Source organism: Micromys minutus (assembly GCF_963924665.1).
Source record: "Micromys minutus genome assembly, chromosome: 10".
NCBI lineage: Eukaryota > Metazoa > Chordata > Mammalia > Rodentia > Muridae > Micromys > Micromys minutus.
Window position 1 is genome coordinate 61969724 of NC_137979.1, and position 27731 is coordinate 61997454.

The 27731-nt window shown below is 50.3% G+C and overlaps 3 protein-coding genes and 1 long non-coding RNA gene across 4 annotated transcripts in view; 2 read left to right on the forward strand and 2 right to left on the reverse strand.

Annotated features, from left to right (window-relative positions):
• PRCD (photoreceptor disc component) overlaps positions 1–470 on the forward strand; it is a gene marked incomplete at its 5' end in the record, with an annotated part of 8706 nt that extends 8236 nt beyond the window's left edge. Inside the window, one exon of the mRNA XM_080923096.1 lies at positions 268–470. The remainder of the gene's footprint in view (positions 1–267) is intronic.
• Positions 471–4342: 3872 nt separating this feature from the next.
• On the forward strand, positions 4343–8270 carry LOC308426405. Its single transcript, XR_013975203.1, has 6 exons — positions 4343–4417; positions 4836–5009; positions 5301–5372; positions 6481–6621; positions 6850–6900; positions 8026–8270. It is a non-coding gene; the product is annotated as an uncharacterized lncRNA (long non-coding RNA).
• Positions 8271–9450: 1180 nt separating this feature from the next.
• Positions 9451–26955, reverse strand: ST6GALNAC2 (ST6 N-acetylgalactosaminide alpha-2,6-sialyltransferase 2). The gene is made up of 9 exons (XM_080922812.1): positions 26827–26955; positions 22145–22205; positions 18347–18521; positions 17880–18048; positions 17010–17148; positions 14390–14493; positions 12483–12566; positions 11030–11129; positions 9451–10311 (listed from the first exon to the last, which is right to left on the reverse strand). The coding sequence occupies exons 1-9, from the start codon at positions 26946–26948 to the stop codon at positions 10144–10146; spliced, it is 1122 nt and encodes a 373-aa protein (XP_080778938.1). The 5' UTR covers positions 26949–26955; the 3' UTR covers positions 9451–10143.
• On the reverse strand, positions 12576–13424 carry LOC308426253 (testis-specific serine/proline-rich protein; the record flags this gene model as incomplete). The annotated part of the gene is made up of 1 exon (XM_080924007.1): positions 12576–13424. A coding segment is annotated over one exon (849 nt), but the record flags the coding sequence as incomplete, so codon positions are not given.
• Positions 26956–27731: the final 776 nt, after the last annotated feature.

The window sequence follows — 27731 nt, forward strand, 5'->3', positions numbered from 1 at the left end:
GAATGTGGGTATCATTTAGGTTGACCAGAACTAGAACTCTTAACAGGACCCACAGCCTGAAACTTAAACAATGACACCTCTTTTTTCTATCTCACACTCTGTATTTCCTGGAAACTTTTAAGGCATATCCTAAATACAGAAAGAGTAAACATGAAAGTGTATCTTTAAGCCAAGCAGACATGAAAGCCAAGGGTTTTGGGACTGGCTCTCTCCAGCAGTTGACCAGCAGCCTCAAAGACTCCTTTCTTCTTTCCAATCCATCTTCAGAGGATTTGGCTCTTGCTCTGAAGGGAGCCTCACGGATTCCAGACGGCTGTGGCAAGCCCAAGCATCACGTCTGTGCAGTGTCCCGGAGCCAGAAGAGAGACTGTTGTTTTTAAAGGCAAGAAGAATTCCCCAAACTTGGCCAGAATTGTATTGTAGACAAGATGGAGGAACAGCTTCCCAGGGCAGCCACCAACATGCCTGCACACAGACGCACTGCCTGTGAAACCACGGATGCAGATGCTCCAAGTGTAAGCAGCCAGCGTCTTGGAGGTTTCGCCGACCCTCCTTCACGATCTTATTAATAAAACCCAAGATTCCCTTTGCAATCAAGAAGGGAACACCAATACTGTAAAGTCTGCTTTCTTGCTATGGCTTTCAGAAACCACATCTTTCTCAAATCCAGTCAGTGACTTCCCCAGCCCAGCCGGTCAGCTGACTAAATTTCCCCTGTGCACTCTGAGATTGAGTCTCACAGCGCTGGGGTGAGAGTCAGCTTGCCCGCTTCTGACACTTAGCACTGGACTGTGGTGCTTCAGTAAACTGCACCTGACGGTCTTGCAGACCGGCTATGGGCTCCCACTGTACACGAGACGCACTGGATCTTGGCCGTGCCGGGCGCAGATTAGACCGCAGCAACTCTGCCCTTGGCTGCTCATTCAGGAATTCTGGTGCAGTCTTTGAAGCTCCTGCAGTGATCCTGGACTGCCTAGACAGTCGCACCTCCTGTATGCTCAGGCACAAGGCCTTTGGAGCTTGCCCCAGCCTCTTGGCCACTGCCCCCAGCTGCTGGTGGGACCCTTATTGGTTGTGTGCCTGTGAATGTTTCATGACTATAACTAAGTTGTGCAGGAGAAACTGTGTCCTGTCAGGGGTGAAACCCACACAGAAACCTACAGACAGAGTGAGGTGCTAGGAATAGTGGCCTTTCTGCACACTGGGTGGCAACTAGCCTGGAGCCCTGAGTGTTGTTAAAAGATGCCAATGTCCTGGGTTTTGGCACCAATGTTAGAAATAGGATGAAGAGAGTGGGGAGGGGGGTGATATGGCCCATGGAGGTGTGGCGAGGCCTGGAGGCAAGGGGATGCCTCTGGGGGATCCAAGTTGGGAATCCCTTCCCCCTAAGGGACCAGTCACATGATGGTATAGTACAGGATAGAGTTTATTGAGGTCATGGGGGGAGTTAAGAGGGTAGTAGAGGTAGATAGATAGATAGATAGAGAGAGAGAGAGAGAAGAGAGGAGTAGAGAAGTAGAGGTCGATCATGAGCATGTGGAGAGAGAGGGGGAAGGAAAGGGGAAGAGGATGGGTAAGGGTGGGAGAGCAAGAGAGAGAGCAAGAGAACAAGAGAGAGAGGAGGGGGTAACCAGCCCCTTTCATAGTGTCAGGTCACTGGGGCGGAGCATACCTGGCTATTGCCAGGTAACTGAAGGGTGGGGTTTACAGAATCCCAATGCTGAGACAGCATGAGATCCCAAAGCCAAGACGCCAAGTGGCTCCTACAGATGCTCAGCTCAGTCTGCCACCATGTGGCTCAAACCAACAAAGCAGGTGGCCAGCATCTTAGTGTCAAAGTTTCTCATTAGTCTCCAGCCACTCTGTAAGGCAGGACTGCAGCTGGGGACATGGCTCAGTTGGTAAAGTACCTGCTACACAAGGAGACACGAGGCCCCAGCACTCGAGGTGTAGGGGCTGGAGAGACGGCTCAGTGGCTGAGCGCATTTGTTCTATAGGACACAGGTCACAGTCTCAGAAACCAAACGGCACCTTACAACCGGGATTCTGGTGCCAGGGGTAATTGGACATCCTCCTCTGGCCCCTGTGGGCACCAGAAACACACATGGTGCACAGACAGACATGTGGGTAACCCCCACACCACACAGAGAATAAGTAAACAGACAGAGCAGAAGGAGGAGGTGGGAACAGTGTCTGCGAGTCTGAGCTCTGGGGAAGCAGAGACAGAAGGATCCCTGGCCAGTCAGTGTACCCAACCCAAAGCTCTTGGTTTAGTGAGAGACTCTGACTTAAAACCTAAAGTGGAGAGTGGTGGAGAAAGACACCCAGAATTGATGTCTGACCTCTGCATGCACCCGCATACTCATACATGCGCACCTACATACATGCACATTCCCATGCACATGCATACGTAAGGACACAAAAGTCCTCGGTTTGACTTCTCTCCCCAGAAGATAAGCTCTCACAGAGTAGAACAGTTCACTCGGCGAACGCAGCAACCGAGTGATAGAAGCATGAACTGCAGGCTGAGGTCAAACCAAGTCTGCCAGATGCCAGTGTGACTCTAAACAGCACCTCCCCTCCCAGTCTGCGTTCCTTCATCTGTTGAGGGGGACAGTCACAGGGCCTTCACAGTGAGCAACCCATAAAGAATTAACTACCATCATTAGCAAGTCTGCAGAAGGTCACTTGGCCACAAGTTTCACAAGCAGCTTTGGGCTGAGCATTGTGAGGGGATAAAATAAAAATATTGAGGGAGCCCCCCCTCTGCTACTGAAGCACTCACAATCAAATTAAAGGAGAGAAATACACAAGGATGTGACCATTAAGAGTATGTATCTTCGGGCTAGAGAAACGGCTCAGGCGTTAAGAGCACTGACTGTCCTTCCAGAGGTCCCGACTTCAACTCCCAGCAACCACATGGTGGCTCACAACCATCTGCAATGAGATCTGATGCCCTCTTCTGGCGTGTCTTGAAGACAGCTGCAGTGTACTCATATATAATAAATAAATAAATCTTTAAAAATAAAAAGAGTATGTATCTTTAACAGAATGCCACATTAAAAAGATGATACAGGCCAAATGCTACAGAGCCCCATTTGAGGAGAATGGGGCAGGGGTCATAAATAAAAGGCTCTTCTTCTTGCAAATTTAAACTAGCTTCTAAAGAGGTGTAAGTTCTGGCCCCCTGCCTTGCCATTTTGTCCTATTTAAAAATGAAGCCAAGATGCTTCATGGAAAATGATACTGAAAACGAACGAGGCAGGACTGGAAGGCATGGAAAAACACGGCCATGGAGCGGGAAGGGGGTCCCTGATTCAGGAATCCCGTCAAATCCCTTACCAACAGAGAAGCAAGAATCCTGGTATAATTACCAACTGGTGAAGGCCCTCTCACCCTTCCCAGATATTAAACTACACTTTTCAGCGACTCTCACCAGACACCTATCACATTTAACAAGGGCAGGACACAAAGTAGCTTCCCAGTCCCTGCCCCCATGCAACTCCTAGCGACTTGTGGACTACAATTGCACCCAAAGCTTCTCGGTGCCAACACACTTACTTTACTTACCAAGATAGCAGGAAAGTGGGGAGGGGGATGTCTCCTAGCAACCTTTTAAGATGTAGCTCAGATGCTACCAGAATAGTGTACAAGGCTAACGCTAAGGCAACAATTGCAACTCTCCTTTGAGTCCATTCCCGCACTGGTGTATGCGTTCTTCCTGAGCGCCTTTCTCCTAATCCTCACACTAAATGCCTCTCTTAAAGTGATTGTTATCTCCAATTCATACTAGCTAGTCCTCACCGCTGTTTTCATGTTTCTTCCCGGTAAGAACAGTGCCACAGGCCTGTGAATACCTACTGCTGCCGGGGACGGTCGCCCCTGCGGCTCTCGAGCGCCCCCTGCCGCCTGCACCCGCTCTCGCCCCCATCTTAAAAGCAGCTGACGATTCCCTGGGACTCTGCTTGGACTTCATTAAGGAGCCAAGCCAAATGACGCCTCTCTACCCCAGATAAAATCTGCAGCACAATTAATAACGAGCCTCAGTTTCCTCATCGGTCCCTGAACCCTCGAACATTCTCCACCTCCCCAGCCTCAGCCGGGGACGGCTGAAGTTCTTCCCAGACCAAGCTTCTCACCCCGGACTCTCTGCTGCCCCTGGTGGCTGCCACCATCTTACCCCTTTTCTCCGCTCAGGCTGAGGTGAGACGACCCAATCTCGGCACCGGTAGCTTTAGAACTACATTTCCCATGAAGCCGTTCTCAACATCGCGAGAATTACGGCGAGACTTGGGGGCGGGAAAGACTGCGCGCAAGCGCGATTTCGTCCTTTTCCAGGTCCTCTGCCGCGTGTTGGGAAGATATGGCCGTGCTGGTTCGTGGTGTGTTCACCAAAAGGCCTAGGCTTTGGGTGATGGTAAGCTGTGAGAAAGAGAAGATGAGTTTTTGTCTACACATACTGTCAACATGCTTTCTCTTTCCGGAGGTGAAGTGGCAACGATAAGCCCTTCCCTTTGCTATTAGAGGCCTTAGGAGGTCTGAGATTTCTAAGAAAATGCTTTCCAGACAGGAGGAGTTTTATGCGAAAGGGCTAAAGCCCGTTTTGGTCTTCGAACTTCCTTCTCTTGAGAGAGTGGGGACGGGTGTCTTTTCCCCCTGTGCCTCACAGCCAGCCACGTGCGGAGCATGCAGCTTACTTCTGCCCTGGGGTCTCCATTGAGGGTGGCCCTAACTCCTGAATGCGTGTGACCTCTGGTAACTGCAGGTTGTAATCAAGGGAATCGTAAACTGAAAACCCATAGTTTTAACGTGGCATAATTTTTCATTCCCTGAAGGCATCCCTTTGGCACACGGGAGATTAGGTTCATCTAGAAGTAATGACTGGATCCCTGAAAGCAAACGGACTATGTGTGGTCTTCAGTCAGAAGTTGGATGGTCGGCAGATGCTTACGCTTAGTTCTGAAGTTCAGCTATAAGAATGCATGTTGAGCCCTCCTCAGGCCATTTCGGTAAGAGTTACCGACGAGTCCAGAGGAGGGTGTGTTTCAGTGTGATTTGAGTGTCCTCTCAAACTCACCGTGGTTGCCAGAACGGACTTCCAAAATTGAGTTGTGTTGGCCAGGGATTTGGGAGCCTCTTACTAGTTGAGCTAAGGATGATTTAAGTTATCCCTGTCTGAAATGACACTTATGAAGAGTCATGGTTTACTGAGGCTCAACTTTCTAAGACCTATTTTGAGAATGAGCACGTTAAGGTTTCTTCTGTTAGAATGAAGTGTGATCTCTTTGTTACTCCTTCAGATCGAGGTGTTGCCTCCAGGAAGCATCATCGTAAGGTGTGGTGCATAGGGGCCATCGTGATGAGTCGGCATGGTAAGAGCTTTGGAGAATTGTAGAGGCTGTGGTTGTTAGATTTGGGGTGAGGTTTTACGTGCTGCAGGATTGGTTGTCCAGATGGGAATGGTTCTGCTCCTAGCTCGGCACTCTCAGGAGCTGCATTTAACGTTTGTGAATACAAAACTGTTTCCTACTCGGCTGCTCAGTAAACTGAAGCTGAGGGGATTATATTCTTTTTGTGTGTACGTGTGCCACCAGTCAGGTTGATTTGTGAGTTTGGTCTCCTGTTTAGCCACTGAGCTGTCTTTTGGCCTGGAAATTGGATATTGGATTATGTAAAGATTTGGGCCTGCTGCCTGATAGTGGCACAGAGTCTTGTCTTCTGTAGCACAGAATTACTGGTGTCCAAACCTGGATGTATCTCAGAACACATAAAAAGTGTTAAAATACACAGATTTCCTGTCCACCCTTGTCGCTTCTGGAGTGGAATTAAGAATGTCTGAAAGCAGGCATGAAGAAACAGTTCAATGACCTGTTCCACATTGAGTCTCTTACATCAAGTCTAGAGCACTGGCTAGTTTTAAATGCCTCCTGAGATAAGTATTTTAATCCTCAGTCTTAAACAGAAGACCACATGTTTGATTTTATACATGTAGGTGTGTGGGGGGACGCTCCTTTTTATATTGTCATCTCTTGGTGGCAGGTGTGGTAATGGCTGTCCTTCAATAGCCTCCATGTAGTAGGTGACCCTACCATTTCAGGGATCCCATTGATAGTCTTGTCAATGACTCTGGCTCAGCTGGAAGACTGATGCTGGGCGTGACCTTTTTTCACGCCAGAGTCTTACTGAGTAACCTGGATTGGCCTTGAATTTGTTATGGAGCACTGGTTGGGTTAATACTGTCCTTGTTTCTTCCTGGTAGCAGCCAAATGGCTTATTGTCTAAGAACACTGGCTGAATCTCTTTAAAAGCCTGTAAAAAGTTGGCCGTCCTGTGGGGGCTGGGTCCAGGTGATGTGACATCATCTGAGTCTTAAGGCCTTTCAGTGTGGAGTGTGGGTGCCTGGAACTCAGCTTCCCAGGTCTGGCAGGCAGACTCTACATGAGTTTAGAGTTAACCTTGTGTGTGTTTCCTTACCTGCAGGTGTACGCTGAGCCTCAGTTTCTGGATCTGCAAGGGGTGTTGATGCAGCCACACGGGTAGCCATCCTTCCCGCACCTGGATTTTTATCTGTGAGCAAAAGAGCTTCCACACAATCAGTGGAACATCTGTGCTTAGAGGCAGGCAAGTTCAGCAGGGGTTTGTTTCTTCACTGGGTTATGTAGCTCCCTTGTGACAGATGAAGCAATTGTTACTGGTTGAGCTGAGGATGATTTAAGTTATCCCTGTCTGAATGACCCTTGTGAAGAGTCATGGTTTACTGAGGCTCGACTTTTAATATCTATTTTGAGAATGTCCATGTTAAGGTTGCTTCTGTTAGAATGAAGTGTGTTGTCTTTATTACCCATTCAGATTCCAGGTTGGCTCCAGGAGGTGTCCAAGGACCTTCAAGATGACTGGTTGGTAAGAGCTTCTCCATAGACTTGCAGGGCTGGTGGTTGCTGGGAAGGATTAGTTTGTTAGATTTGGGGTCATAGGTGTTGCAGGATTGAGTGTAACTCTTCCTTTTTTAGAGTCTTACTGTACAGGCCCTTGCTGGCCTGCAACTTAGTCTGTGGCCTTCTAGGTTCTGAGATTAAAGGCTTGTGTCACTGTGCCTGGCCCTTTGTGATTTTTATATTTTCACTGTGTTTGTCCCCACCCCACCCCCGCAAAAGCCTTTAAGCCTATGATGGATTAGTTATCCCTGTCTGAAGATTTCAGCTGAGGGAAAAGCTCTATTCTGAGGCTTAGGGGTATGGCTCTGTGTTTAAAGAAATTTGAACCTTATAAGGGATCAAGTTGAATAGGCTCTGTAGAGAGCTGTGTGCCAGCCTCCCAAAACCTAGGGTCTAGTTACCTTGTTAGTCCTCCCCTTTGGGTACCCTGAGGGCAAAATCCCTGAGTTGGAAGTGAGCAGGACACCAGCACCCATCCTGTGCTCGCTGGAGTGAGAAGTGCTCATCACTTATTTCTAGAAAATGAACGTGTTCCTTTAAAAGGAGGCAGGGATGTAAGGCTTATGCCAGCTTGTGCTGACAGTGCTTAGCGACTCTGTCCCTGACTTTAGCAATGCTGACATTAGGACAATGTGCTGTGACCCTGGCGGCCTCCTCAGTGCAGCCTAAGTCCTGTCTCCTTGATGGCACGGAGGAGCAAGAAACTAGTCCTGGGGCTGGGTGGGGTAGGCTCTGCTCAGCCTTAATGAAGTGTATAATGTCCTTTTTTCCCCGTGGAAACTGGGAGGTGTGCACAGGCTCACACTTGGGTTTCGGCTCGGTGTCATCGTTATAAAGCAGCTGCATTTGTGGTGTAATTTCCTGCCGGCAAGAGTGGGGGTGTGTCTGCTCAGCTCCTGAGTGGACTCAGGTTCAGGTCCTCCGGGATTTGGTTGAATGTAAATACTCGATGTTTCATGAGAAGCCTTTTTTGGCCAGTCACATCAGCCTGCTTCTGAACTCTGCTAGTGCCTGTGTGCAGCACACATAATGCCTTGTCAAGTGTTCAAGTCACTTAGCTGGCTGTCTCCTTCGAATTTTTTGTTTCTAGGTCATTGTCCTGTAGTGCCAGAGAGAAGCATATAGCCTGCTGCTGCTCCTGCCTTTAATTTCCCAAAGAGCCATCAAAAGACCTTGGGAGTTCCGATCTACAAGAGGCGCCAGGAAAGTCCTCTGACCAGAGTCACCCTGGGAAGCCTTTGACAGCTGGTGAAGGCACTGAGTCAGAGGCACTGGGGAGGCCCCTGCTGAGCCTACAAAAGCATTTCTGAACTTGGGTTTCCTGGGAAGTCAGGATTGGGCTTTGTATTTTGAAGCACAAATAAACTTTATAAACTTTAGCTTGGTAGCATTGTGGGTGTGTGAGTAAGCCTTAAAACACTTAAGGACTGCTCCACAGGAACGCTGCAACTGAACTACAGAGTCATTTTCTATTGGCCTGTTCAAATTGACTTGTCACTTAAAGCATAGGTGGTTAACATTGCCTAACACTTTCACCATCCAGTGGTGATGGGCTGGAGGGCACGGGCTACTCTTCCAGAACACCTGGGTTCAATTTCCTGTACCCACATGGTGCTCACAACTATCGGTAACCGTTGTCCTAAGGGATCCTATGCCCTTTTGTGGACTTTATGGGTACCAGGCATGTAAGTAATGCACAGACCAAGATACAGGCAAAGCACCCTTATGTAAAACCATAGATGTTAAATGGAACATTGGTAACGCACTCCTAATGTGTCTGCACATTTGATGGGGAGTGTGCTGTGGGTCTAAGGGTGTTGGGAATTTGAGTTGTCAGCACAGTGCTGTGAGGGATCAGGAAGGGACGAGTAGTCTGCAGAACTGACATAGGGCTGTCTGATGGAGTTAGTTGGTGGGACAACAATTCAATTCCTGCAATAAGAGGCTGTGGTTTCCCAGGTAACTAACTCCCTGGCTGACCTAAACTTGCTCTGTACCCCAGACTGGGTCTCAAACTATTATTCCTGTCTCGGCCTCTGTTGGGTTAAGAAGGGAGCCACCATAGTTACTATCAAGTTTAGGTTTGAGACAGGCTGTTAAGACTGGCCTGGTCTGCCTCTCCTGAGTGCTGGGAATAAGGGATCACACCTCCACTCCCAGTTGTGTTGAGAGTTTAGGTCAGTAGTGACTTGGGTTTATAGCCAGCAGTTTCCCCAAACCACAGAACCAATGGTCAATCCTCAGCTTTAGAGTTGGCCAGTGTGGGTGTGATATCTGGCCAGTAGCCCCTAGAGATACCCACTCCCCACCCCAGCTGTACAATTTGAGGGCCGGTGATTTTGGTTGGATGAGACTAAAAATGGCTTCGAGAGATTTATTGGACTGCATCAGGTGCTGTTTATTGAAGCTGAAGTGAGGGTCCATCACTCAGTTTCCTGTTGGTGACAAGGACTGATATACTTCTCCAGCGGGACTTCTCAGTGGTGGCGACTTACGCAAGGTTGGTCAAGTGCTACTACCTCCCATACTTTGGTGCTAGGTGATCATGGCCTGGGTCTTGGTGTATGAGCCACCAAATCTGTCCTGAGTGCCACCGCACCCCTTCCCGCCAGACATGCCACCATGCAGTTTGTGTCTTCTACTCTACCAACACACGAGACAATGGTCATCCATCACTTACCCTACTATCTAGCCTCAAACTATCCTGCTTCTGGTTCTCATCCTGTCAGGAGGCAGAAGTGTCACGTTCTTAGATTGCTTAAGGTGTCCTCAGGTTGAATGGCTTTGGCAGTTGGGACTTGACATGCCATGGGTTTCAGCTGGGGATGAGTCTCCGCTCCACTGTGGTTACTGGATAACCCTGAGTGGTTCCATTAATGTTTCTAGTTGCTCAGGACAAGGTGCTGGCTTTTAAAAAACTATTTAGCTCCGAGATGTGCCTGCCTCTTTGCTGGCAAGGATCACTGTCTCTCATTTTGGGAGAGCTAATGTTCAATTTTAAAACAAATTCTACAAAGCAGTCTGCCCTCCCTTGGCTAAGACTTCAAAGAGTTGTCTTGACTTAAGATGGTTTCAAGCATTGAACAGGCTCGGGTATTTGATGGGTCTTGTCTCAATACCCTCTGTTGGAAAGGAGAGGGCTGCCTCTTCCAAAGGTTGAAAGGTCAGGAAAGGTGCATTTGAAGCACAGAAATCTGGTCCTTTGGGGTCAGCGCTGGTAAAGCCAAAGGATGCCGGCATTGTGCAGATCTCGCCATAGTGCAGCTTCCAGAGACAGATCGTGGTTTGCGTAGAATACCAGTGGTTTCTTCTCTCTATCGAAGTAGTGGTCTGAGTATTTCTGGTAGTTGTTTGTGATGAATCCATAGGCACTGACCTGGGGGAGGACAGTCACAGTGTTTATTGACTTGAAATAAGAGTGCATCTGCCCGGAAGCAGGTTCCCTAGAAAAGATGGAGGGTGCACATAAAGAGCTCCACGCAGGCCGAGAGCCCTTTGTGCACATTCTTGTAGATGAGTCTTAGCCAATTACTTGGAACAGAAGGTGTAATTAGTAACTACACAAGGTCATACTGAGACAGTGAGAGGCTCTGCTTTGGAACCTAAGTACGGCAGGAAGTAGGTGAGATGTCCAGGACCAGGGCGGTGTCTACCCTCCACCCCTCATGCCTTTAATGGGACCACAGCCTTTTTTTCCCTTAAGGTCCTGAGGATTGAACCTAGGGTCCTCGTGTTTGTCTCATCTGCATTCTAACTCTTGCCTTTGAAAACTCACACAACCCCCACCCCCCACCCCTTGCACATCACCAGGCAGACCCTGCCAGGAACCTTTTACCAATTTCCAATCCTTTCATGTGAAGGTTGGACCTGCTGTCCCATGCCAGCTCTAAGCTGTCCCCGGCCAGGTCTGAGAGTTTGCTTTCAGAAGAGTTGTTTGGCCTGTTATTCCTTAAATACCACAAAGGAGGGAAGGGAGGACTTGGGAGCTGAGGCTAGGCTGACCCAGAGCCCATTCTCCTGAATACAGGCTCTCCTGCCACTGGGAATCTTCTGGGCCACGGTGAGTTCTGTTGACGTAGTCCGCGGCCACCCACCTGGTCACAGGTGTGCAAGGCTGTGAGCAGCATAAGAGCCCCTGTACTAGGCATATACATGTCTCCAAAACGTGTGTTAATCAACTTGGATTTCAGAAACCTGCAAGGGGATCAGAAACGGAAAAACTTAGAAGGGACTAGTGAGATTGTGACAGCCCTTACCACACAGCATGATAACTGTGGATACCCAGAACCCATGTAAAACTGGGTGTCCAGCTGCTCTGTGCTGAGAATTTCAAGGGCTCAAAAAGCTCAGCCAGTCTGGTGAATGTTCCAGCCCAACCTTCACAGGCTGCTGCTTTCGCGTGTTTCTCTCCCAGCCCTCCAGACATTTTTTTTATGTGTGGGAGGGGTGTTTGTCCCCCCCACCCCCAAGATACAGTTCTCTGTTGGCTGTCCTGGAACTTGCTTTGTAGACTAGGCTGGCCTTGAACTGGGAGGACTACCTTCTGGGATTAGAGGAGTGCCCCACCACACCCAGACCGCCCCACAAAGATGTAAAGGCCTGAAAAAGACATTGATGGCTGTGACTTTAGACTCTGCTACCCACTCAAACAGGCAGGAAACATCCAGAAACTGGCCCTTCTACTCCAACCAATTCTCTTTAGGGAAAATGCAAGGGGGCTCCAAGTTTGAGCATTTGGGTGAGCTACTCCCCTTTCTCCCAATCCACAACTGTCTTTTGCCATGGTATCATCAGTGCTTGGACACACATGTATTGCCTCTCTATTTAACCTGAGGCCGAAGCCTCTCTCTCCCCAAGGCCAGTAGAAACCACAGGGTTATCAGGGAGCTCACCCAGACAGGGTCCGCAGGTCCTGACCTCAACTTGGATTTGGCGCTGGAGGCTTCTGCTGGCCTCCCTCCACCTACTGCTTGAACCACTTTCTCTTGAGATGTTGGCCTTTGTGCTGTAGGGCAGGTTTTTCTAACTGTGGGGTGGCTAACATTGGGCATCACTGCTGGAACTGTGCTGAAGGACACTTGGCAGATAGATCATTGCCTTCACCTATAACGTCGTGCTGTGTTCATGCCAACCAAAGTATGTCCAGACAGCCAAATCACCCACCCTAAGTATTGGGAACCACTAGGGAGAGGCATGGAAGCTGAGGGAGGGAGAGAAGCTGTCCCGTGGTTCTTAAACTAGTGGCTTTTGGTGAGGTGGGGTTTGGAGCTCGAAGTGGTGACAGATGTTTAACACCCAGCACCACTGTACATCTTCTGGCTTTGAGAAGCTTCCTTGTTTAGTTTGTGCTGAACCTGCCCCCCACCATTACCCCCATCGAGGTGATAAATAATACAGTGCGAGGAACCACAAGCATTGGGTGTGCTGCCGGGCAGGCCCACGGAGCTCAGTAGCAGGCTCAGCTGAAAGCACTCAGGATGTGTGGGCTCCGTGTGAAAAGGGAAAAAGGGGATGCAGGTTCCCCATCTCCCACCCCATCCCCCATACCTCTCTGTCAGGTAGCCGATGAAGTCTGGGTGCAGGAGCTTGAATTTACTGGCAGAGGCTTCCGGTCCGAAATAGGTGTGAGGCCTAGGTCCCACGATAGAAATGGACAGAGCGTCCAGAACCATCGTATTGAAGGGAGAGCGAGGGTAGTGTTAGGCGCTTGTGGTAGCGGTGGTGGGGTCGGGGCTGGGAGTAGAAGCGGGAGAACGGGGTATAGAAGGTGGGGGGCAGCACCGACGGCACCACGTGTGGCTTCCCCTTCAGCAGGACCTCGATCGGTGGGGTGTAGGAGAGGGAGGATGGGGGTGTGAACAGGGCTGGGGGTGTAGGGAAGGTGCACCGAACCTGGGGGATGTGAGGGGGAGGCGGTAGGAGGGGGAAGTAGAGAGAGTCAGGAGGTGCCGGCTGCTCCCTGGATTCTTGGGCCTGACACGGGAAGGGGCAGGAGAAGCAGCGATTTTGTGGAAGAGGTGCCGTAGGGGGCTGGAAATAGGGGGGCTCTTTCATGAAGCGTGGCACATAGGGGGTGATGTAGGAAGGGATGGTACGGATCATCGGCCCGATGTAGGAGGCCGAGGTGGCAGGGGACCTGAGAATGGTCGTGGGCGTCAGGGAAGGGTTTCGAGAGAGGGCTTTTAATCCAGTCTGGGAGGGAGATTTGGAGGCTGGGGGAGTAGGGACCTGAGAAGACCCTCGGGGCACATGCTGGACGCGGGGACTAGGAGACTGGGAGGAAGCTCGGGAGGAAGGTTGAGAGGGAGCTGGGGTAGGGTTGTGAGAGGTTGGGCGGGAGGAAGCCCCTCGGGCAGGGGAAGGGGAAGGGGCTGAGCCTCCAGAGCTTGGGGGGAGCTGCTGGTTGTTTGGATTATCAGCGTGGTTAGATCGGGACTGGGATGGGGACTGGGTTGGGGATGGATTAGGGGTGTGGGAGGGGGAGCTCATTGGTGTTAGGGAGGCTTATGTCCACCGGGGACTCTGAAGCAGTTCCCCAAGAGCGAATTCCCAGCATGTAACAGAACCCATCCTCAGTTCTTATGACCTATGGCAACACCAGGGAACCATTGTTAGGTAATCACAGGGTGGGGGGTGGGGCGCCCAGCAGGGGCTAGCCTGGGATCTGTCCTACCACCCAGTAAGATTGCCCACAGCATAGGGCTTCCAAATGCTCTAGGAGAATAGGTAATTATGTATCAAGAACTATGAGAAAGGTTTGGTCTTCTAGCCATGGCAGTAGCTTAAGTTTCCGAGAGGCACAAGACACTAAGGAGCTCAGGCTGGGGTTCAGATGAGGATCCAAAGAGCTGGAGTCATCTGACATCCAGGAAGTGGGGAAGAGGGCATGGTACCCTCTGTTCTCAACTCTCCGGACCGAGCCTGGGGAGCCAGTGTTCCTGGCTCTTGGGATCAGTGACATGGATCCTAGGCCCAGCTGCCCTGTTGTCTGCCTGTCCACCAGCAAGACAATGGGGCAGCAGCCTACAGTGGAGGGGCCAGGTCTTTCCAAGGAAAGACCACCTCTCATCCAGTAGGGCTGCACGGGGCCCCGAGCCACCTTAAAGACGGGGAACCCTGACAAATCTGACTTTAGTCAGGTGGCCAAGCATTGCCTCTTCGCTGGACAGAGTCCCATGAGCCCCATGGCCCCACTCCACCCAGGGGTTCCCAGAGGATGGCAGCCACTGTCAGCCAGATTACAATCCCCAGTGCTAAGTTATGTTAAATATTTAGGGAGTATTGAATTTTGAAGAAAGTTTTCTCTTCCTTCACATAGCTCGCACTGTAGCTGGGGCTGGAGAGCCATCAGCTAGCTGCTCCAATCAGCCATGGGTCCTCAGAACAAGGGGAGATGTTCAAGTGCCCCCCCACCCCACCCCATGTCACAGGCCCATATCTGGAGAGCAGCTCACCTGTCCCCTTTATCTGGACCTTCTGGAACAGGCACACCGAGAATGGCAGATCTCAGCATCAGGTAATCACGGATGCTTGAGGGGATAAAGATGTAGTGCAGGTCCTGTGGGGGCATCAGACAAGGCCATGTTCGACTCCAGAGAAGAGAGTCCTCCACCTCAGCTCCCCACTGAAGCATGTGAAGACTTCTTTACCAGGCTGCATGCTTCCCCGCCCCCCGGGAGGTTCTTGGGTGGTTTCACTGTAGGTTCACAGATCATTAATGTCCCTCCAGTAAGAGGTGACACATGATTACCATTCCCTTGAGGACTGGCCAGACATGTGACCGATGCATAAAAGCTTTTATTGTATGTTTTTTGTTTGTTTTAAGACAGTAGTTCAGTTTGGTCCCAAAACTCCCAACACAGCCAAGGAACTCCTGTTCCTCCTGCCAGACTTTTAAATGAGAATATAGATGGGCCAAGAGAGCTGCCTCAGTGCTTATGAGCACTCGCTCCTCTTCCAGAAACCTGGATTTGGCTCCCAGCACCCATATGGTGGGTCTTAACAATCCATAACAATCTGATGTCCTCTGCTGGCCTCTGCGCGCCTCAAGTATGCACATGCTGTACACACACACACACACACACACACTCACTCACACACACACGTTTCTAAGGCACAAGACACTGAATACACAGCTCTGGGCTGTGTCCGTGTCACTGATCCTGGTAGGTAGGCATCCTGCCCAAGAGCCAGGAACACTGACTCCCCAGGCTCGGTTCAGAGAGTTGAGAACAGAGGGTACCATGTTCTCTTCCCCACTTCCTGGATGTCAGATGACTCCAGCTCTTTGGATCCTCAGGCAAAATACACACCCGGTCTTGAAGACTGGGTGATAAGAAGTTCATGGTTTTCTTGCACTCCTGGATTGCTCAGTCTGGGGAAGTGTAATGGTCCTGTCTTGAGGACTCTTGAGGGGTTTCCAGAAAAACCCAGGTAAAGAAGACCTGGTCATCCTGTGCCCAGCCCAACTCCTGCTTGCAGAGGAAAGCAGCCCACTGCTGGAGAGAACCTGAGCAAGGACCACCCACCGAGCCACTCCAAAATTCCCAACACTGACATGATAAAGTGGGGTGACAGACTCCCCACATTTTGTTCTCTCACGGACTAATAGCTCCCACAGTAGGGACTCAGGCCGAGATGCTATGCCAAGGACAGTTCTGAATGTTCCGATTATAGGTAGAAGCTTCTAGAAACATGGCCCACCCCTTTCTAGGGCCATAGAAGCCCTTAGGGAGATCTATCTCTCACTCTGAATGCGGCACCCAGAGAGATCAAAGCAGAAAGCATAGTATTATGGCCAGTGAGTGCGGAGGAAAGGCGCAGGGCAGAGAGTTCCAAGGCTGGCTCTGGCACTAGCTGTGTCTGGGGAATGAGACTCTGTACCTCAGTTTCCTACATGGAGCTCTGGTAAAGGTTCAAGAGCACCCATGTCACTCTTTGGGTGGGTAGCCTAGGGGCATGGACACATCTCCAGAGGGCCTAGATCTGAGCAATTCTAACGATGTTTTGGACATGTTCCCAAATTTCTCAGCAACTCTTCGCTCCCCAAGACAGTCTCATTGTATAGACCTGGGTGACCTAGATCTTGCTATGTAGATCAGGCTGGCCTCAAAACCCACACAGATCTGCCTGCCCCTGCCTTTCAAGTGCCATGGCTAAAGGCGCATACTAATATCATGCTTGGCAACCTCTCAGTAGCCCTTAACTCTGCCACTGGAAAACAGAGAGGACCATTTCACGTAGAGCAACCATGATACTTAGCTCCCTGCCCTGTAACACTCCATGCCCTACAACCCCGCACAGAGGAGGTACCCCATAAATAAATGCCCTCGGGGGCTGGAGAGATGTCTCAGTGGTTAAGAGCACTGACTGCTCTTCCAAAGGTCCTGAGTTCAATTCCAGCAACCACATGGTGACTCACAACCATCTGTAATGAGACCTGATACCCTCTTCTGGTGTGTCTGAAGACAGCTACAGTGTACTCATATATAATAAATAAATAAATCTTTTAAAAAAATGTCCTCAAGCTGCGCATAGATGAGGAACTCTAGGGTGGGCAACCTAGGTTTGAACCTTGCTTGGGCTGTCTGCTGACTTACCTCCAGAAGGATGCCGAGCTTTAGTCTCCTCCCCAGTGAAGTGGGGTCACAGGGTACCCCATTTATATTCAGTAAATATTAACCCTTCCCAGGACTTCTATGCCCGAGAGACAGCCTTGGGCCAATAGAAAGAACAGAGAAGTGTCCAGCGCATCTGCCTTTAGCTGTCATGTCTGCATCAGGTGGCTGAGATCTTTCTGTTTTCTTCTTTTGTTTTTGAGATAGGGTAGCCCTGGATATCCCAGAACCCACTATGTAGGTCAGGATGGATGGCCTCAGACTCACAAAGATCTGTCTGCCTCTGCCTTGGGCGTACTGGGATTAAAGGCATGTGCCTTTGGCCACCCAGATGGTGGCTAAGGTCTTAATAGCACCTGTGCACCCACTGGGCAGAGTCTGTGAACCCCAAAGCCCTCCCCACACAAGGGTTCCTAAGAAGACAGTGCCACTGTGGTTCATACATTGCGGGCCTCACCTGCCCTTGTGGCACAGAGGTGAAGCCCAGATCTGAGTAGGAGATGAGCGAGTTCTTCATGGTGTTCACGGTGAAACCGTAGAAGGAGGTCTTAGTGCCCACGTCGCGCTCAAAGCCTTTGGTTATGGCGCCATTGAGTCTGGCCCCAGCAGAAGCCTTTCAGTGTCTTAGTGGCAACACCATGCTGTCTGGCTCCCTTCTATCTCCGTGGCTCTGCCTCACTAGTCCCCCATCTCTCTGGTTTGTACTGTTCCCTCGCCCATGGGAATATCTGTTTGGGGGTCTAGCTTGATCCTCACTTCTTGGGTCCGTACAAGATGTTCTCTGAATGGGTAAATCTAGCCATTGGGACCCTTCTTCCAAGGTTTCTTTACACTGGATACCTGCGTTCTGTCTTCAGGGTTGTCTGATACTTGGTTTAGACCAGTGGTTCTCAACCTTCCTAATGTGGGAATGCCTTAAGACAGCTCCTCATGCTGTGGTGACACCCAGCCACAACATTTTCAGTGGCTACTTCATGACGGTAATTTTGTCACTGTTATGAATCAAAATATTAATATCTGTGCTTTTGCTTAGTCACCCCCCCCCCCCGGCTGAGGACCGAAACCAGGGCCTTGTGTTTGCTAGGCAAGCACTATACCACTGAGCTAAATCCCCAACCCCCTTTTTGCTTAGTTTTAGGAGACCCCTGTGACAGGGTCCTTTGACATCCCCCCGCCCCCACCAAAGAAGTCACGACCCATATGGCTGGTCTAGAATGACCACCCTAACTGCTGAGCTGCCTTGGCCCTGGCCTCAGGGCAGATGTTCCCTCAGAGCTAGCAGAATAAGGGCTGTCCACCCAGCTCCCCCGGCCCCTGTCCTCATTACCTGAAGACATAATCATGGGCATCGATTTCCTGACCCTGCCGAGACCCGTTCAGAATGCCTCCGTTACCCACCACAGCACAGTGAATACAGCTTAGAGGTAGTTTCCTGGAAGCGCCAAACAGCTCCGCGCTCTCTGGGTTTTTCAGAAGTCTCAGGGTAGAGGCAATGACTGTGGTGAGGGTAAGGGGGACCCATGAGGAGCAGGCTGTTGCCTGGCTTTCTCTGCACAGCCTGGCTTAGGACCTATGTTATGGAGACTATCCTTGAAAGCACAGGGGATAAGGGACAATGGAGTCAGTGTATGTAGTGGGGATGGAGAAAAGGATGCAGGGAGCTTAGCTGGCCTGAATATCTAGAATAACTGGTTCTCGAAGACTGGGTACACTCCAAGGCATGGGGTGGGCCATGTGGGAAGAAGGGGCTGGCTGAGGCACGGGGTAGGGGAGAGGCAACAGGGAGCAGCTTACTGTTGTGGGAGAGACCCTTCCATCCGTAGGGGACATTGTGCTGGCTCAGATTCTTCCACAGCTCTTGAGTGAAGAGGCTGTCCCATAGGAACACTGGGGTGGAGAGATCAAAGAGGCCCCGGAAGCGCTTGTCCTTCTGAATGGCCAGGGAAAGCGGGTGTTGGCAAAGTCGGCTCTGGAAAGAGGAGAGAGGGCTAAGCCCATTAGGTACGGGTCAGGGGTGTGTCTCCCTGGAGAATTCTGGAGGGTGTTTCCCTTATCCCTACAGAAAGGGCCATCCATGAATCTTTCTGCTGAGATGACCCAGCAGCCTGATAGGACCAGGGAACATTCTGGATTTAACCTGGCCAGCCAGCCCTTCCTTGCATTAGGGATCTGGCTTCATATTCCTTCCCATCCCACATGGGCAAACCCTGAGTTCTCTGAAACTGAATCAAGCCGGGCAATCAGAGTCTATCCTGATCCCAACCCTGCCTCCTGCTGGGAAGGATCACAGCTGCCCTCCTTCCCATGGCTGCTCATAGTCAATCCCCAGCCTTTGTGTGCACTGAGAACCTTAAAGTGACACGGTGACGTGAAGACCTGATGTGTCATTCGGATAACTTTGTCCTCGGCTGGTGGAGAGAAGCATTTGGACCACAAGAGCTCTGCCCTTTATCAGTTAGCCCACAGATGCATTAATAGTTTGATGGCAGCCCAGCATGGTGGTGCAGATCTTCAGTCCTGAAGCAGAGGCAGGCAGATCTCTGTGAGTTCAAGGCCAGCCTGGTCTAAATATGGAGTTCCAGGACAGCCAGGGCTACATAGAGAGACCATGTCTCAAGACAACGATATTACCACTACTAATGAAAATTTGATGACATCATCGGGAGATGGTGGAAACTTCTGCCATGAGGTTTAGCTGGAGGATGTTGGTGACTACAACATGTTTTGGGGGTTCTATCTTGTCCCAGGGTCCCCTTGTGTCCTCTCATCATGCTTACTGTCCGCCATGATGTGAATGACTCTGTCATCTGCTGTCTCCCATGATGCTCTGTCTTTAGAAACAACGTATCTAGGTGACCATGAGACCATGACCTTAGTTTTTCTTCCTTTGAGGTTGTTTTCTCAGGAGTTTGTCACATCGACAGAAAACCTAGGGCATCTGCCTGGCTTGGAAATAAGGAATTGGTGAATGTCACCAGAATGAAGCCTTCTGGGGAATAATGCTAGCCCTAAATCTACTAGCCAGCCCCCTGATCACGTGGCTCTGTGAAAAATGGAAGCCATGCAGTGGATGTATGTAGGGATGGAGTGATGTCAAGCCGAGTCAAAGGCAGAAGTAGACCAGGGTGGCTTTTTAGAACCTCGGGGGGAGTATGATCCCTTGGTGTGTTCTTTGGCTTTCAGAACCAATGGAGAGTTGATTTCTAGTGAGTTTTTGTTGTTTCGTTTTTTTTGTTAATGATGCACATGCATGTGTTCATACATGTGAGAGCCACTGTTCCACAGACAGCCACAGGCCTCAGATCCCCCTAGAGTTGGAGTCCTAGGAGGTTAGTCTGCTGTAGGTACTGGAGACCAAACTTCAGACAAAAGCAGAATTCCCCCTCCTAGCCCCGAACTCTATTGTTTCAGGTCACCTAGCCTGCACCCTGAGTTGTAGGAGCCGCAGGAAAAGGAATCTCATCTCTGCACTCGGGACCCTTCAGGAATGTAAGGTTTTTAGCTGGCCCCACAGTATCCAGTCTCGGCCTGGATGTGGGAGTAGGTGTTGCCACTTCTAAATAAGCTTCTTTGTTAAGCCTTGATCAAAGGACAGGGCAGGAAATGGCTGTACAGTGATTTTTGCTACCATGCAACATATGAGCATCCCACACTATGCAAAGAGGATGCAATCCATCCCACGGTGCATGATGGGGAGGCGGGATGAGGGGATGTAACACTGAGAATGTCGGTGGTGCGTTAAACCTTGGACAGACACGGAAGTTAGAAAGTCAGACTTGTGACCCACAGCCAAAGAATACATGATTTTGGCCTAAACTATGAGACCTTTCCTTGGAAAGACTGGAGGTTTGCTTATAGACAGTGCTGTCTGGGGAGTAAGCTCTCAGTAAGGGTCAGTAGAAAGGGGTTGTCTGGCGTCAGAAGATGTAATAGCAGGTGCAGGTGGGTGAGCCCCAACACAGGGAGTAAGGTAGGTGTTTGTGAATGGTCCTGCGAGGTCCAGTTCAGTTCGGTGTGTCTTCTACGTTTACCTAGCTACCCTGCATCATCCTCACCAACAGACAGACGCGTCTGACTCTCCAATAGTTCCTTAAGATAACCAGGCTCAGGCTGGAGAGATGGCTCAGCGGCTAAGAGCACTGACTGCTCTTCCAGAGGTCCTGAGTTCAAATCCCAGCACCCACATGGTGGCTCACAACCATCTGTAATGGGATCTAATGCCCTCTTTTGTTGTGTCTGAAGACAGCTAGAGTGGACTCATATACATTAAATAAATAAATCTTTAAAAAAGAAAAAAAGAAAAAAATAACCAGGCTCAGAGGAAGTCACTTGTTCTAAGCCATCAGTAAATCCCTGTTCCTGGTCCACGCATCGGGAATACAGTCCTGAGTTTGCTGCTTCCCAGGACTACACTTCCACATTAACTCCCCCAGTAAAAGACCTTCTATGCAACCCTTGCAGAACAGCATTTCCCAGAACAGACCCAAAAGCTCCCCACGCCACTGCCTGTCCACTGCCGCTCACTCATCAAAGCCAACCACTCAAAAGGCCACTGAGATGAGTTTTTTTTTTAACTCTTGTTGTTGCTTCTCTACCTTTCTGCCTAAGAAGTCTGTCTTCCGCCTGTCTTTCTTTGGTCTCTAGGTACCTCATGCATTAAGATGGGATTGTCCCCATTTTAGAGCCTTGCTACATGTGTTCAAAAGTCACAGCGATGCCTGTTATAAACTAGCTGGGACTACACATCAGTTAGCACCAAGCAGAAAACCTGTTGGAAATTTAAAGATGGCCTGGCCCAAGCTCTCAAGGTGACCATAGCCTCTTTGGCTACTGGCCATGTGCCCACAACACAGCTTTTCCTCATCACCTGCCCAGAACCTCTTGTGCTGTCTCTGAGTGACATCTATCACTAACCTCTTGAGCGTAGGTTTTCACCCTGAGTCCCCCAAACCTCAGATAACATATCTAAGTCCAGTCTCTAGGCACTGGAAACAATGCTTAAGCCTGTATTAATCCATAAAAGATATCTGTACACACACGGCACAAGTACACACACACACACACACACAAGCAAACACATTCATAGTACCAATAATAAATATTAACAAAAGGTAAGATTAATTTTAAAAAGGGGATATAATTTAAAAGGTTCCGAGCATTAACTCACTGGTGAAGAACACTGCTGCTCCTGCAGGAGACCTGAGTTCAGTTCCCAGCACCCACTCACAACTAACTGCCCGTTAACTCCAGCTCTGGTGGGTTCTGCTGCCTGTGTCCCCTGTGACACCTGTACTCGCCCATGTGCACATATGTGCACACACTCACACATAGCTAAAATAAGGACACAACTGAGACTCCCAAGAACGTTCCAGCTGACTACAGTGTAGGGGCACTAATCTGCTGTTTTCAGCTTCGTTACAGGAAACAGCAGTGGTCAGATCTGGGATGCCCTGGGAAGATGGACGTTTACCTCTATGTGGGCAGAAGTACAAACAGATTAAACCCAGAAGCCCCAGGAATGTCTTGTTTTCTTCTCCTCTCCTCCCGGCCAGAACACGCTCAAGCTGCCCCAGAGTGGGTAGATCACTGTACCTTTCTGTTTTCTGAATTTGGTGCCTTGGGTTCAAAGAACGCTCCAGGTGGTATGATGCTCCTGGTGGGAAAAGGCAGAGAGGTAAAGTCGGGATCCAACCAGCATCTTAGACGCTTCTAGACTGACTTCCTCAACTCTGAGGCTGACAAAACGCCAGGGTCCCCGAGATGTTTATTTCTTTGATCTTTATTCTGGACCATGGCTCCCTCTTTAGATGTACAAAGTACCATTCCTTAATTATAATTCTGGCCAGCTACAGAAGCCAAGCGAGTTCTCAGCAAGGGGCAGAAATGTGCCTCTCAGGGACAGGAGTGGTTAAAATATGAAAATGTAAAACAGGAAATTGTTCAGGGCACTAACACTAGTATTTAGGAGGTGGAGGCAAAAGGAGTTCAAGGCCACCCTCTACTACTTCGGTTTGAATTGAGGCTGAGCTGGTGGCACACAGAAACAGCAACACCAGAAACCTGGGGGACAGTCCTGAGGGCCGAGAGGCCATGGGGTGACTTGCTGCTCCAGTGGCTCACAGGTCTGCAGCTGGTGTGTATGAATCTCGGTGTTGGCCTCTGTACAGCCATTCTTGGATCACCTGGTTGTTGGAAGGGGTCCAAGAGTACAGCTAAATTACTCCATGAGAAAAGGCCTTCTAAATGCCAGCCATTGTCTGTGAGGGAGAAAGGCAAAGGATCCCCTATCTCTTGGTGGGTCTCTTCTAAAGGGGTGTGAGAGAGAAGCTCACAATGCCTAGGCACAATGATGTCTCAGGGCAGAGGGGGAGAGTGGAGGAAGCCTGTTCAGAGGACTGTGGCTGGATAGCTCACCCCTTTATTAACCCAGCAGCACCAGGGAGCCAGGGGTTTCAGGACTTGGGGCCTGCAGTTTTGCCTGGGAAACAAAGGTCTCCTGTAAATCCTGAACTGGCCGAGCCAGTGTGCAGCTTGTGATCCGTGTCACCCCCTTAGCTTCCCAGGTTTCTAATAAGATCCTGAAGGGACATGGGATGATCCCTGCCCACTCCCCACCCCTCCCCCACTAGCCAGATGTCCACGATTATAATCCTAGAGTGTCCCTCCCCTCCCCCCATCTAAGGAGCTGAGAGACTCTGTTCAGCCTGCGCTCCTTGGAGCAAAGCAAACATCCACATCCTGAGGTTCTGATAGATTCCAAGCTCGCCTCTCTACCCTACCCCCACTCTGTAGTAACTTTGGCAGGCAGCAGGCCTTGTGACCCCAAAGGGAAACTGCCAGACTTAGGACAAAAGTGACAGCCATTGGGTATTGCGAGTGGGGACTCTCTTGAACCCTTTTGTCCCTCACCCAAGGCCTAATGGTACTTCCCAGCTTTCCTGGGTTTGGTGACTTTATGGCCCTCTCTCAAGAATCCAAATTCTTCCTGCTATCTGGGGTTCCTTACAGGGAGGTAAGTACTCGTGCCCCCTTGTGAAGACTTTGCAGCCTTAGAAATAAGCACAAAAATACACGTCTTAATAAAGCTAAAGGTGCTCCTCAGACGTAGTGGCACCAGCTGCGATTCTAGCACTCCAGAGGCACAAGCAGAAGGATCAGGAGTTCAAGGTCACCCTCAGCCTCACAGCAAGTTTGAGGCCGGTTTTGAGTTTTATGAGCTACTTACTGTCTCACACCCAAGAAACAAAGTAAACCCAAATATTTTCAGCTTAATTAAAGAAAAACTAAGCGTAGAGTGTGTATATGTATGCTGTGTGTGAATGTGTTCATCTGTGTGAAAGCGTTTGTGGACGCTATGGGGCGCATGTGGAGGTCATAGGAACACTCTAGCACCCTGGGCAGAGAGGACAGAGGAGCCAGACGATGGGGGAGGGGTGTGCTGTGAAACACTGTCTTCTGGCAGGACATGGCCACTGCAGTCACCAACCGAAGCAGATGCAGCCCCTGCCCGCCCTGAGCCTGCTTGTGTGTAGCCACAGGCGAGCCCGGGAGGCTCCCAAGGACAGTTCCACACCCGAGCTTACGCAGATCCCTGGAGAAACTTGGGAGTTCATAAAACAAAGCAAAAAACGCAAAGGGGCTTACTTGTAGGGAATAAAGGGGTGATGGGAGTAAGTGGGAGGGGGAGTTGGGGAGGGGAAAGTCATTAGAATTGAAAGACCCCTCCACCCGCAGCCATACAAGAAAACTTGGCTGATGCAAACCCAGCCATTACAGAAGGCTCAGTGAGATAATCAGGTGGGGCCTCAACATTCTGCCACAGAGGATGTCTGTAGTCAGCCAGATGGACCAACAAGGGTAACTGAAAAGGAACAAGAAGTATCTGGGACTATCCAGAGTGCTGACCCAGGGCTGTATCTGATTTCGCAGGAAACCCATTATAACGAACAGCCATGTCCTCACTCTAAACCCTAGCATGATTTGAATTAACCAGTCAAGACCCTATAACCATGCATCTGCTTCTGTAAGTGCGCTTTCTGCTTCCCAGCCCCTATAAAAGAAATGCTCTTCTCGAGTGCCAGGAGTGCCCAGTCCCCCGAAAGACGTGCGTCCGCAGGTCCTGTGCTAAATAAACTGCCTCTTTGCTGTTGCATCTCTTGGTCTCGGGTCTGGTGTTTCTCCGTCTGCCGGGACTCTCCTAGAGACCCTACCCTGGAGGGGCTCCCTTTCAGAATGTATTATATACAAGGATGGAATTCTCTTTCTTTTTTTAATCCCTTGGTTGTTTGAGACAAGATTTTTTTTTTTTTTTTTTTTTTTTTTTTTTTTTTTTTTTTTTTTTTTTTTTTCTCCACGCAGCCCTGGCTGTCCTGGAACTCACTCTGTAGACCAGGCTGGCCTGGAACTTAGAGATCTGCCTGCCCCTGCCTCCTGAGTGCTGGGAGCGATGAAAGGCGTGTGTCACCACTGTGCCAGCGACATGTGAAAACTTCAAAGAACAAGTTTAATTTTTAAAACACTGACTATGAAACGTTCAGGAAGTTCCCAGGCAGAATTCTCTAGAGCCAGAGTCTTTGACTAGATTCCCCCTACGGTGCAATAAAAGCCCCCTTGGACTCTGCAAGCCAAGCCACTCTCCTACCTGTTACTTGGCCCTGCTTACAGAAAGAACACTCAGACCCCCCATCCCCCCCTTCTCCCCCTCATCCCCTCTTCTCTCTCTCCCAGCCATACTTAGAAAGCCACCTACCTTGCTGGATTACCTGCCCACTGCTAAAGCCAGGCTGGGCCCTAACCTGCCCCTTCCTCCCCCACATCCAGGTTTTACTGTATCGGATACCATCATTAACAAGGAGAAGGACGGGCTTTTGGTTCCTAGCGGATTTTGCCAGGTTGTTGTCTTGGTTTTAGTACTGGGGACCGAACCCCAAGACTTCACGCATGGAAGGCAAACACTGTACCAACTAAACTACATCCCCAGCCCTCACATCGGATTTTGAAAGGAAGAAAGATCTCTTAAGAAGGAAAAAGGTTTTGCCAGAGTGCACTGGGGAGAGACCTCGGGGCTTTCACCCCTTCACAAAGAGCTACAGTCAACTTCAGAGTTGAGAGTGGGAAGGACAGGAAAGGGCAGGCCAGCTAGTTAGCCAATACCAAGTGGTCGGCCCAGAAAGCACATGTACAAATCACATCATACAGACTGAGCAGGCTATATTTAGGATTACATATGTGTGTGTATAATCATATACATATATGTATTATATATGTATATGTGTATAGGTGTATATATGTATATACATATGCATGTAACAACAATTAATGAAGAAAAAAAGGCCAGCAATTTGAAACACCAAGGAGGAGATTATGGGAGACTTTGAGGAAGAAAAAGGGAAGGGATACTGAGTGCTTATAATCTCAAACACAAAAGAAATGGTAGTGATATTTTTTAAAAAGGAAAAGCTTTGTTGAGATGTAATCTCGCTGTAACCAACCTCCTGTGTGAAGTCATGTTAGGCGCTTTGCAGGATGTTACCAGCCCCAGCATTGCCAGCTAAGGGGACCAGACTCAGTTGTTTGGAAGCATCTCTCTTGTTATTTTGCGGCTGATATGTGTCCTTCAGTCAGACACTAGGTACTCACTTTGTTCTCTTCTCAGCAAGGTTTGCTCAGGAGGATGCAAAAGTGCTAGGAGGAGCAGGCAGGTTGCTAAGGTCTCTGTGTGCTAGCTACTCTGTGCGGTTTTCCAGTCCCCCCCAGCCCCCACGAGTCCAGATTCCAGGTATGGCTTGGCTTACCTCCCCGAAATAAAGCTAAACCCTTTCGAAGCTCCTTCGGTAAGCCAGGTGGAAAGCTCAGAACCAGTTCTGTGCTGTTCCAGATGAAGCTCGCCTTTCCCCAGGGCCATGCCCAGATGGAGCTTATCAAAGTAACCACTCAAACAAATAATAGAGCCAGATAAAAGCGAGCCAGCCGCAGGTAGGCCTGAGCTCAGAGGGAGCAGAGCAAGATTCTGGCCACCTGAAGAGTAGGAGAAAGTTGGAAAACAGGACACTTGAGTCCCTACCCCAAAAGTGGATCCAGAAAAAAAAGTGGCAACAGAGACCGTCCCAATTAGGCCTGGATTCACCAAAGACAACAGGGTCGCCAGTGTGCTCCGGGTAGGGCAAGGCCCAGGGTCCCGGAGGCATTGTGAGATTAAGGCGACAAAATTCGTGTCTCTGCTGTGATTCACTCCTGGAGCGCGCGCCCTCCCGCGCCCTAGGCGCAGCGCTTACCTGGCGGGAACCTGGGTCTCCGGAGACCCCTGCCTCACCGAGGAGAACAGCATAAAGAGGATCCCGGAGCTGATGGCGACGAGCAGCAACACCCGAAAGAGCCAGCGGCGCGGGAGGTCCATGCGAGCTTGGCCGGGGTGCGCCCCGTCTGCCGCCCTGTGCAGAGTCCCCGAGCGGAGAGGACTGTCCCTGTGGGACGGGCGGAGGCGGCCGCCCTGTTCTGCCCCGCCCTGCCCACGGCGGGCAGCCGCGCGCCTCCGGGTCCTGCAGCTCCCCCTGTGTCTTCGGCAGGCCTGAGGTCGCGGTAACTTCAGAGACTGAGCGTCACTAGGACCGTCCCGCGAAAGGCCGTCGTGCCTGCTGGTGGCTGGAGCGGCGAGCTCTGTTCCAGGGCTGCCCCCCAGGGACTTCGATGGCAGTCACCCGAGAGGCTGCTCTCCAACAAGAGCCACACCCCGGACGTACCTATTCCAGAGTGGGGCAGGAATGTTCGGTTCTCATCGTCCAGGGCTAGCATGTGTAGTGAAGGGTGGGAAGAGAACGAGAAGAGGAGCCTGCCCTGACTAAGCACCGTGTGCTTAGGGGCGCCCACCTCAGGTTTCTGGACCAGAAGGCGGTGGCTGGCATGTGAAGCAACCTGGCCGGCTCCCTCTCTAGGGCTGAAGACTTGATGGGTGAAGGCCCTTGTACCTTGTGTACTTGAAGAAAACTCTTAGCTTAGATTTGGGGTTAGAGGTGGAAGGTTCAGGTAAGGACCCTGCCGGCTGTAGGGTGCACTGAGGGGCTTAGGTTGTCACCTCTTTATTTGGTGACTATCCACTGAGATAGAGGACGTCAGGGTTGGCCTGACAGAGAGAGAGAGAGAGAGAGAGAGAGAGAGAGAGAGAGAAAACATAACATATATA

Coding starts and splice junctions, on each gene's coding strand:
- ST6GALNAC2 (XM_080922812.1), bottom strand. CDS start 26,948: ATGGACCTCCCGCGCCGCTGGCTCTTTCGGGTGTTGCTGCTCGTCGCC. Junction 14,494..17,009: donor CCTCTGTGCCACAAGGGCAG/GTGAGGCCCGCA, acceptor ATGCCCCCACAG/GACCTGCACTACATCTTTAT. Junction 12,567..14,389: donor GGTCCAGATAAAGGGGACAG/GTGAGCTGCTCT, acceptor CGTGGGACCTAG/GCCTCACACCTATTTCGGAC.